The sequence below is a fragment of the Haliaeetus leucocephalus genome, unplaced genomic scaffold (genome assembly GCF_000737465.1).
Source record: "Haliaeetus leucocephalus isolate CR32 unplaced genomic scaffold, Haliaeetus_leucocephalus-4.0 Scaffold240, whole genome shotgun sequence".
Lineage (NCBI taxonomy): Eukaryota > Metazoa > Chordata > Aves > Accipitriformes > Accipitridae > Haliaeetus > Haliaeetus leucocephalus.
In genome coordinates, this window is record NW_010972676.1 from 1,914,341 (window position 1) to 1,926,255 (window position 11,915).

Below are 11,915 nucleotides of genomic sequence, written 5' to 3' on the forward strand. Positions count from 1 at the left end.
CCACTGGGGAGGGGGGGGGTGGTGGCGCTGCGTGGTGCTTAGTTGCTGGCTGGGGTTAAACCACGACACTGGTGAGCACAGATATGAGGCATTTGCAAATTTCTCTCTAAAAAGCCAGGGAAGGGAGAAACGGAGAAGGAGCTGGAACTGACACTTCTTGTACTATTCTTCATCACAGTTGTGTGTCTGTGTTCAGCAGGTTAGAGAAGCCCTGGAGACCAGGCATGGCTCAGGGCAACCCTGCACACTAGTTGGAGCAGAAAGGATGAGCTCATTTGTTACTGTGGATACTAGGACATGTGGAGATGGGGTGACAAAACCTGGAGATTTTAATGGCTTTTGATATCAGCTTTTCCTCTGCCCTGTGATAAATAGCAAGAAAGTTGGCCTTCTCCTTTCCAGCTCCTCCAGCTCAGGCCTGGGAGTCCATGGGAGGAGCAGGGGCTCCATTGGAGCTGCTTATGAAGCATTTGTTCTGAGGGACAAAGCAGGAGCTGCTTCTGATCTGCCACTTCTCTCACAGCTCCCGAGTGTGGCATTTTAAAACAGTAAACCTTGGAGCATTCTTCAGGTATAAGCTCTTGGGGTTTGCACAGTCACGTCCAGCATAGGAGTGTTTCTCGATGATGTCTGTCTCCCTGGATTCAGAGGTGAAACCATGTTTGTGTGTTGCCTTTCTTACACTACCAGCCCCATGATTAGGCAAAGATCCTGAGTCACCTTCAAAAAAAATTAAAATTTCCAGCAAACCTGTAGGCCATCTGTTAATGTGGGGAAGCAAGAAGATACTGGGTAGGAAAACTCAGTCACAATGGCAGTCTATATCGGTCATCACAGCCATTTCTTTTAACCATGTTAAATGCCATTTAATTATTGTCTAAATTCCTTTTCTGTAAGAAATTGTAACAAACGGCAAGCCTGTAGTGAAATGATTCCTTGAAATGAGACCGTTCCTCAAAGTCACTTTATGAATATGAAAATCCCATCTATATTTTAAAATGCCATTCATTTTACTGTTAGAGAAACCTCTATCAAAAATCAGCAGATCCCTTCTGGAAAAAACTTGAATTGTCTTCTCTCTGGAACTCAGGTGATAGCATGTGAACTGCGCCACATTCCTGACATTGCAGGTATTATCAGTGCTGACACATGGTGGCATACAGCAGCTGCCATTTGATACAATGCACTAGAAAGTGCCCTGAGTCCAGTAATGTCTACCTGCGATATGTCTTGTACAGTATAAAGATACAGTCTGTTACCATTTCTGACAGTCACGGCAGCTGTGACTCCCTTCTCTGTTTCTACCGGAAAGCGACTCCTCAAAATTAGAATCCCTTTGCATTCCTAGCCTGTGAAGGCAGAGATATTCTTAGCAGTACCCTGTGGATTAATATTCACAACAAACTAAAAATACCAGGACAATGCATACATTGATCTGCTGTTCTAATCCTAAAAAGCTTTGCTTAGCACTGGTTTCTTACATACACTAGCTGTGACCACAAACCTTTCCTTGCCTGTACTGAATTTTTATTTTCAGAAATAATCTAAAAGAGGCAAGTTGTTCTAAGAACTATGGTGTATCCTCAAATAGCAAGTTCTGCCCAAAAATCTGGTGACACAAAAAGGTGGCTTGTTAGTCAGCATTGTTTGCAGCATTGTTTGCAACAAAAATGGAAAAAACCCAAATCACTTCTTTCATGAGAGGAAGACCTAGTTCACCGATGAACAGGTTATAACTAAACGATCTGTTAGTAAAGGGTATTGAAAACTGACAGTCTCTGGCTCTTAACTTAATGCAGACCCCTGAAAAATATCCCGCCCTGCAATGGGAGACTTGTTAGGGGGGAAGGGCACTTTCACAAAGATGTAAATAGCAAAGTGGGTGGCTGAAACTCCCAAGACTGGAAAATGTAAGAGTGATTTTGCCTCATGCAGAGAGAAACACTGTCCTTTTTAGTTTGTGCTGCTTGGTAAGCCTTTAGAGATGACCAGAAAGCAGTCACACTGCTGTGAGCAACAAGAGCCAGAGAAGTGTTGTGTTCCCTGGGTCCCTCCATTCAATAATGAGCTGTTCTTTAATTCTCTATCCTGGCCCTTGCTGCAGCCTCCTCTTCATCTTCCACCACCTCTAAAGGCTCCTTCTCAGAGTGCCAAGGCTGGGCAGAGTCCAGCCAATCTGTCAGATTTGGCAGGGCACATGATAGAGAATTCACACAAGTTTTTTACTTCTACAACAGTTTCCTCTCAGCAACTGGAGGTCAGAGGATTTCTCAGCTGGCATGGAGTTAGAGCAGTCTGTACAGAGAGTATCTGCTCTGGCCTAAAGCCTTGTGTGACAGGAAAATCTGAACCAGAACAATCAATGGCTGTGTACTTGATCAGCTCTTTCTGTTTTACAGCAGAGGTGTTTCTTACTCTATGTCAGAGACCAAATTCTGGATCTTCCTATTCTATGTAAGTGTGGCTCAAGGATTTTCAAAAGTTTGAGGTACAACACAGACCCTATAATCCCTCTTCCCTCTACAAGGCATGTAGAGCATGCCTTGGCTTCAGCTCTTGCTCTGCCACAGCGCAGTTTGGCCAGAGACCAACCATATCTGCTGGAGAGAGACTTCAGGCTTACAAAAAGGAAGAACGTCGTTTTGGTACGCTTAGCAGCAGCAGCATAGTATTGTGGGCTTTCCCTTGCGCTTGAGGGTGCACCATATGTATGGAACCGCGGGACAGAGTATGTCTGTCTGCCCTGTGACTTAACATTGCAGATCTCTGGCTTTCTCGTGTGACCCTCTGCGTGGCAGCTCACCCATCAGGACTCCAGTTGAGAGCTCTGTGTAATACCCAGTTAACACTCCAGAGGGGAAGCAGGGCATAATTTTTATGTTGTCATTACGTAGCAAGAGGATTTAATGACCTGGTAGTGAGGGATCTGAGCTGAATGCTGCCAGCAGTCTGTGGCCAGGCAGCCATATCCATTCTGCTGTTCCAAATGTGGCAGATCCTGGAGTGGAAGAAGAAAAAATTTTCCCTGCTTCCGCTGGTGTGAAAACTGCTGCACCTGGGTGGAAGATGGGGCTTCAACCTTTGCATGGGACTTGTAAGACTCAGTGAATGTGATACGTCCTATATATGGCCCCTGGTCTGGGCAATTGTGTAATTTAAATTCTGATTACTCTTAACTACGACGCTGAAGTGTAGGTTAAGAACAATGAAACTGGAAAACTGAGGAATTCTGAGTATATATCAGACTCCACTGCCATAAGTGTCCCTCTGTGAAAAGGGGACAGAAGTTACCGATTTCACATTTAATTTCAGACTTCCCATAAGCACTGACCTTCTCAATGCAGGTGTGTTACTGGTGGCTCCTCTCTGTCACTGCTGTGTCCAGGGTCACTGCCTCTGGATGAGGGGACAGAGTGGTCCCTCCAGCCAGGCCCTTGCAGGGGGTCTCTGCATAACTCCACCGCCCTGGGCTGCACTGCTTGACTTCCTTAGGCTGCAGCGAGTCAGCCAGAGAGACGGTGCTGTATGAAGCTTGTGAAAACGTAGCAGGTATGTCTGAGCAGGCAGAGTTAAAGAGAGGTAAAAATGTTGGTCTACTAAGAGTTGTAGCAGGGGCAGAGCCACTTGGACTGAGATCAAATGTAAAGTCTTTTAAATAGGAGAGCGCTTGATTATTTAGCTGGGCATATTCAAAATTTATCTTGCTTCTAGTGACCTCATCTAGGATTTTTGCTGTACATTTCTGATCTTCAAAGCAAATTTGCTCTCCATTTTTCTTCAAATGATAAAGACTGCTGGATTGGAAGCTTGTCTCATAGTTGTATTGGTTTGTGCTAGGAATACTGGAGTATTCTGGATTTTGGGCAATGCAGTTGCATTCATTTTGCAACAATAACTTCGTTTTGCACTGAGACATCTTACAAATGATATTGTTCATTTCATTCCCAATGCATTTGTCTTCCAGGTGCTTGTTTTCGTAGCTGATTTTTAATGATGCCACTTGTGTTACACAGCGCTCTAAGAGCTGCGCTATGTTAGTGCTGCTGTCCGTTGGTGTGGGGCTAACGTAGCTCTGTAAGCGTCTGAGAGTAAGAGGCTGTAGCGGTTTGTCACAGGAAATAGAGAGAGAGTGATACATTGGTTTATTTCTGTCCTCCCTCTCAAGGGGATCCAAGAGTGAGGTTGCAGCAGTCTTGTAGGAGTAACATGATTCTACTTCATGATTATCGTCCGATGAAAGGTTTTCAGAGCTCTGGGAGCCACTCTGTCTGTTCAGCTTTTCTGGCAGTGGGTTTTTATCTCCAGATGTCTCACACCCTTCTGAAATTGTCACCTTCTCATTCTCAGTTGAAGATGTCTGCACATTGCTTCTGTTAGCCTGTGATTGTGGTGCATAACTTGATGCTCTGGTGGTTTCTACAGTCCCAGGCACTGTAGATGAATCCTTGTGGTGACTCTCTTCCCTTCCTTGGAAATCCAAATTAGATGTGTTAGGGCAAGAGTCCAGGCTGTGGTCTCTTTCATCAATGTTTACTGAAGAGGCCTGGGTTGCATGTTTGGTTTCATCCAAAGACACAAGGAGGTTAAATGTATTAGATTCTTCCTTGCTTGGTTTTTCCTGCTGAGCTTCTGCGCTTACTTTCTGCTCTGGACTGGAGTTTGGCAGGATTAAAGAATCATTATACTTTTCTGGCTGTGATTGAGGACTCTGAAGAGAGTCAGGGGAGGAAAGAAGTCCCGAGTGTTTTCGCAGCCAGTTTATTATCCCCATGGTCAGTGAAAGCTCAGTATCGCAGAGCTTTAGCAAACATTCTTTGCCTTTCCATGTGCTGTGGAAAAAACCCTGGCTGATAATGTCTAGAGCTGGTTGGGAAGCCATGTTCTCCTCAGCTCCAACATGAAAGCTGTAAATGGACAAAGGGATTTCAATGGCTTGTTCTGAAATGCTTTCAGATGTGCACAAGTCATCGTCTAGGACTGGGTTTATTTTGACTTCATTTGGGTCATAGAAGAGCTCATAAAGAGCATCTCCGCTGTAGCTGTCTCTTGGGAATCTACCTGGGACCCCAGGGGTCTGAGCTTCCTTCATTTCATCATCTTGTCCAGGAGAGAATGAATCATAGTAGCCTTCATCACTTGTGGATGTGGATTCCTGGTTGTCACTTTTTGGCGTTCCTGTTTCTGTGGAGCTTTCTTTGGAATTGTCACCATGTTTATCCAGTGAGACTTGGGGGTCTGTCACAGATGCAGCAGCCTGGCTTCTAGCCTTTTCCATGTCAGGACCAGGTATCTTCAGTAACTTCTTATCAAACAGAGCACTCTGGTGTAGCCTCACCGATTTGTTGATGTTGTCCCAAAACTTTGCAAATTCAACAGTCTCATTCTGGCCAGGAGAGGCCAGCTGCTCCACACCCCCTTGGAAAGAGCCCATGACAGGGCTGTCTTTGTGCTTGCTTCGTCTCAGCAGAACTTCTTTGCTGTTCTCCAACTCCAGGTGAGCAGAGCTCTCATCAGCAAAGATTTCCCCACAGCCAGTGAGGGAGTCAAAGCTTTTCAGCGAGGCGACATCTTCACACAGGGTGTTGCAGCAGTCATAGGAAGAGTCAGACTGCAGTTCACTGTCTGAGCAGTCTTGTGACAAGCAATCAGCTGCAAATGTTTCTCCCGTTTTGAAAAGAGACTTTGCAAGACGCCGAGACGACTCAGTCTTGCAGCGTGGAGAGGACAAATTTTTGTCCTTCTCAACCAGGAACGTGAGGTTGTCTGGTTTATTTTTTTTTATATGAAATATATCTCTGAGCCCTTTCTTAGATCTCTTGAGGGAAATCCTCTTCCTGGGAATGGTTTTTGCAACAGCTGGTACAAAAGGCATCTGTGGCACAAAGTTCCTGTAATCAATCATCTGACTGCTGCATGCAGACTGGCTGGGGCTGACCACACACTCTTTCTTACTGCTGGAGATGGACATCCCCGAAAAGCTGATGCTATTGACGAGGCGCCCCTTACCCTTTCCAGAAAAACCTTCCTCACAAGCCCTGCTGCTGGGGCTGCACTGCTCTGTTTTGTCTGCCTCAGTAACACAGTCATGGGTTTTACTCTTCCTTACAAGTTTGTAGGACCCAGATGATTTTTCCAGGCTGTTGTCACCAGCTCCATTCCTTGCTGCTCTGGTAGAAAATCTGTAGTTCTTGTGCGTGGCCAAACATGCCAGCTGGACTTCAGCTACGCTTTGGTTTCCCTCCGGAGCTGCCTTTTTATCTTTCCCGGTGTCGTCTTTGTTAATAGGAACTGTGTGCACTGGTGGCACTTTCTCATGTTGCACACTGGATTTTATGAAGGTCTTTCCTCTCTTGAGCTCCATACTGCTTCCTCACATCTGTTTCTGTAAAGAAAACAGCAGAATAAAGATATTGTGAGTTTGGTGGCTAGCACTTGTAAACTTTGCAAACAACTGGAGAACAAAGGGATGGATATTAAGTATTATACAATTGGTTTTGTTTGTCACCAGAAATTTCCGTCACTGAGTCATGGTATTGCATGAGAAACAGATCAAGTGAACCTGAAGGTATGTTGGCAATGTCTGGAAGATCTAGCAAGGAGAAGACAGTACACATTATGGGTTGGTAGCTGAGGCTCAGAGAACATTTTGTCTGTTAGAAATGAGAGGGTTTGGATTTAGGATTATGACTGCAGGATGGCTTTTAACAAGATAGAGGTCCTATTCTGAAAGTAGAAGAGGCATCAATGAAAAGCAATGCCTGAGGAACTTTTAACATGCAAGTGTGTGCATCAGGGGAGGCAGCAGTTCATAAATCTGTACCTTTGAGGAGGACAAAGAGCTTAAGGTGGGAAATCTCCTGAGAAAATGGATCAAACATTTGACACATGATGCTCGCTTTATAATAAAATAATCCTTACCTGTGAATAGAAAATCCATAAACCTTGGTACTATCCTGGGAAGCATGCTGAAACTGAATTACTGTTTTTGCTTCCTCCTGAGCATAATGTATAATTTTCTGCACTACTATTTTTATTGTAAAAAGTAAAAAATGCCACTTTGAAAATCACTGTTAATTATGACAGAAGTGTCATTGCCGATTTACAAACACTGGTGTAGTACACTGAGCCATTGACACATTGAATCTCCATTGTGCATTCATTAGTTATTTCTAAAAATACTCTATTACCTGTATCAATGCCAATTTTGGTCTCTGCCTATGTGGTTTAGTATTGAATCTGTTTTATGTTTTCATATATCTCATTAGTCATTAATTATTTTAGCCATGACACTTTCAGTTTTCCAGCAGTTATTTCATGGACACATCTGATCCTTTCCCACCTTATCTCAACTTGAATATTGAGTAAGTCAATGGGCTTTACATAAAGGTAGATCAGGGAAGAAGCAAGCACTTCCTAGAAGCTGTTAGAGAAACCAGATTTTTACTGGATGGGGAGCAGGACAAAACCTCCAAGTCCTATTCTTGAAAGAATGTGCTTGGATTCTTTCCTTAATGAGACCTCAGTTAATGATTTCTCTTGTTTTGAATTATTTAGACGTAACTAAAACCCCTTGGAGCCATTGAACTCTGCAACACACACAAACAACACAGTGCTATCTCTAGCACTCCTTGACAAACCATATGTAACAGCTCTGATGAAATGAATAATTACCAATACTCCCTTGAGAACAATCTCAGATCAGATCCATGGATCCAGACCTGCACTCAGTACAAAAACAGCCTCGGAGATTTTAAATTCAGTACCAAGCCTAGCCTTTGTACACTCTTAAAGTACAACGTAAAGCAGTCTTTAGTCTACCTTGCACTATAAGAGCTGTACATAGCCTCCAGTGGCTTTCCAGTTGCCAGGGCTTGCTGGGAACTGCAACGCTCTGACCAACACCTCACAAGATACGGGTCTGTGTATCTGGGAGTTGTCTCACCTGCAGCACTTCTCCAGCACATGGATCAGTGATGACAGCCTGTTTCTTATGCAAGCTGAAACTAGCAGGTGATTAACGATATTTAGAACTAAATGTAGGTCAGTGACAAAAGGTAGAAAACATAAGGGTAAAGTGGGGATATTCAACATCAGGAGTATGGATGCTATGGAAAACATGGTGGGTGGTGATAGATGGGCATCAGTATGTTTGAGATGTTGGCACATTTATTTGCATTTGGGGCTGCATGTGAGTATTGCAGAGCATTCTTAATGAAAAGCAGCAAACATTTTACTACACTGTCAGGTATCTGGAGTTCACTGATGCTGCAGGAAACTTGTTTTGCATATTTAGAAATAGGTCACTGGGACATGATTACACTCCTTTTCTGAAAAGCAAGGTGTGATTGAGAAGAAATGCAGTGCACGGAACTCCAGCAGAGTTGTGAAAAGAGTCAGGAACAGCTGATGCAAGACTAATGATTAATATCCCAAAAATAAAGTGTCTGATATCTCAGTCCTTAGCAATTGTAGAATTAGGTACTTTGTCCCTGTGGCTGCTGAGGAGTTCCTTAGAGGTGTGTGGCATCACAAATGCTAGTGTTATAACAATGTTATGTAGGACTCTTTGAAGTCCTACAGCTGTTTCTGCCCATTCTGAGTATTAAGCAAGGGTCATTTTTGTAGGAAATTGCATACTTAGGAAGTTTTTCTGTAGATGCATTAAAAAGGCTTTAGAGGTGGATTTGTTTTACTGTCAAGTATGAAACTTATTAAAGCTTAGAATTCAGGATGTCATTAGATAATCTTCTCAATAAAGAAATCTTTGATCTGAATTGTATCTCCTTGATAAGAAACACAGTGGACTACCAGTTTGATAACTGGGTCTAGAAACTTCAAGGCTTGTTCTTTTTTTTATACATTAGATGAACAGTTTTAACATGAAAGCCCAAATGTCCTGAATAATATCTGTACTGAGAATATATGTAGTATAATAATGTAAGATACACTGATGGTAGCCCATGCTACCTTTCCAGTTTCCTCTGATGAGGAAAAACGTTAAGTTAGGTGTTGTTTTCTTGGGGGTTTTTTAGATCTACTATACATATAATCACTAACTTTGTATTCTAATTGTTTAATGCCTCTATTTAATCCCATATATTATTTTTTTCGTTTTCCCCCAGGATTCATGCCAGACTACTTAGTATCTAGTTCGTTGTGTCATCCTGCTTATTCTGTTTTAACACTGGCACAGCTTCAGGAATCTTCCCCATTAAAAATGTTATTAAAAATGAACACCAAGAAAGGGAAGATGTCCTCAGTCAACTCTTTGAGGGCTCTTAAGGGCAGACTACTAGAGCCTGCAGGTTTTTTTAAATATTTGTCTCAGGTGCTGTTTTGTAACTTCCCATACTATGAGTTCCTCTTCATCCTCATATGATATAAATTATCAATGAGCTTCTTTCCAAATATAGAACAGAAATATTTATGGGATGCCACTCTCTTTCTGTATCTATTAATATTTTTAGCACTTTTGGTTGTAATGGTCTATACCATTATACCTTTTTTTCTTTCTGCAGGGACACAAGTTATATTTCTAACCCCAGAAGCTGTACCAGTGAAGTTAGAAACAGATTAAAGTGCTGTAAGGGAAAGTCACTCTCCAGTGGTTATGTAAAGCTAATCAAAATTCTGTGAAAAATTATTCTAGGCATTTAAAAAATGGTACATCTTCTCTGGGATTTCTCGACCCATGCACTCAGCTACACTATTGCCTGTGTCTCTCTGCTCCTTTTTAATTATTATCTTGGACTTAACTTGCAGCGTATCTCTTCTTCCACAGGAATAAAGGGTATATGAGGGACTGATTTTGACCTTTGCAAAGGAAATATATTTTGCAATTAAAAATCACTGTAAAGAACAGAAACTTGTGGAAACTAGCAGTCAGTCTACCAAGGCTGGGTTGTTCTGTTTTCAACAAGCTCTGGATGTTTTCTTCGTTAATGTTACTTGATGTCTTTTTTTAATATCTGAGAAATTATTTATGGAACACACATTTAAATGGAGGACATCCTTGAATCTTATACTGTCATTTACAATGATCTTAGGTGCAGCAGTGTTGAGACTTCCCATCTACAGTAAACAGTACTTTTATCTGTCTTGATCATAGCAGCTGCTCACTTTTAGGATTTCACAAGTGTCTAAGCAGGCAATGAGATCCAGATTTGGGGCTTATAGTATAATGGAAATAAGGTTTTGGGTTAAATTTGGATAATATTGCTCATAAAGTACAGGGATACTTCATGCTCAAACATATACCATCTGTGCAGGGTGTCTGACAGCCTTTTCATAAAAACAGAAGGTTTTACTGTGTCTGTAATTCATCTAAAAGTAAATAAAAGTTTTGGAATGGGAAGGTGAACACATTTCTGTGGACTGAGGAGACTTGGTTTTAGGACAGCCAAAGAAATTGCTTATAGTTTTGGGTTATGAGGACCTCAACAAGACTGAGTTAGGTAACTGTTCTGGTTAATAAGAGCCATATTCAGATGGCCTAAATTCTACCTAAGTCCAGGTCAACAGACAAGGAGGCCAAAGAGGGGTGCAGTGGAGCTGGACTGGATATTCATTAGGAAGCAGGAGGAAAACGGGTGTAGGCAGGATTCAAACAGTCCAAATATTGTCTTTGTCATGTGGGTTAGAGAAGAGAGGGGTCACACTTGCCTCTGGCCATGGCCCCCAAAGCTTTCTGCCAGGCTGAGCTGTCTACAATTTTCCCTCTCTGGAGGAATGGGGGAAGACTTGCTTTGGGTTTGGGGCTAGTATCAAAGTTATTAGCTTATATCTTACTAGCTTCTCTCACAGTTGAAAGATTTGTTTAGGTTATCTTCAAAGAAAAGGTAAAAGAGGTTGTGCTTTAATGTGTCAGTAGCTAAAATAGCAGTCCTCTTGGATGTAACTCTAGGAAGATCATCCTACTGGGAAAGTAGAAGTATCTGCTTCAGTGAGGTTGCATGGTTAGAAATAATACTGTTATGAAGAGGGAATTTAGATGAACTCTCTGGCTTCAGCAAGTTTGGCTCAAAATTACTTTTGCTTAAGTACGAAAAAATATAATTAAGATTCACTTATTCCAAAATCTTATCAGCTGTCTGGCTTGGACACTCTTACTTGCTTGTTTGCTGTGTAATTTATCTGTAATTGTCTCTCTCAGAGATAGAAATAAGTGAAATCCAAAATACAGTTGTTATGCAGGGGAGATAGGAGCGCTCTTTCTGCTTGTTTACATTTAGATCATTCTTAAAATTGGCAGGTTGTGGAGAAGGTACCTTGCTGTCTCTTGCTAAGCAGAATTCTGCATGCCACTTGGAGTCTTAATTTCACCTCCTTGCAAGCATTTTCCTTTTATTAAATTAAAGAGTTGATAAACATTGCATGCTCTTTTAGGTTTTTTAATTTAAAAAAAGAAGGGAAAAGCTCTATTTGGACTGCTTTTATGTTTTAGGGTATAAGTTTGGAGTGAGTCCAAAATCCCTTTTCCACAAGTGGCTTCATATCAACCAGACTTAAGATCCTGAGTATCAGAGCTACCTTTGAAAATGTTACCCCTGCTTTCCAAACAAAAATGGTAGCATAATTAAATTTCCTGAAAATATATATCTGGTTTGGGTATTTGAACATGCATTATGCTTAAAATGGATGTACTTTAAGATGACATGTTTTTTAAAATATTTCTTGAGAAATTGTATAATAGGAAAGGGAAAAAGAACGGAGCACTTCGGCAGGCTCTCCCTTCCTATGCCTAGTTAACCTCAGGAGGATTTTTCTGGGTACCAGTTGGAAGTCCTAAAATGCAAAAACAAGCAAGCATGAGTTGGTGAGAGCCGCAGCTACTTTTAAAGTCAGTGGACAATACTAATTTTTAATGCTTAGGATCTAATCAATTAGCAATGCATAAAGAACAGCTGGTGCTCCCA

General features: G+C 41.9%; 1 protein-coding gene across 1 annotated transcript; it reads right to left on the bottom strand.

Moving 5' to 3' along the window:
- Positions 1 to 3,349: 3,349 nt before the first annotated feature.
- On the bottom strand, positions 3,350 to 6,376 carry AMER3 (APC membrane recruitment protein 3). Its single transcript, XM_010568223.1, has one exon. The coding sequence runs from the start codon at positions 6,359 to 6,361 to the stop codon at positions 3,350 to 3,352; it is 3,012 nt and encodes a 1,003-aa protein (XP_010566525.1). The 5' UTR covers positions 6,362 to 6,376.
- Positions 6,377 to 11,915: the final 5,539 nt, after the last annotated feature.

What these genes read in the sequence shown, in the direction of transcription:
- AMER3 (XM_010568223.1), bottom strand. Translation starts at nt 6,361, where the DNA reads ATGGAGCTCAAGAGAGGAAAGACCTTCATAAAATCCAGTGTGCAACAT.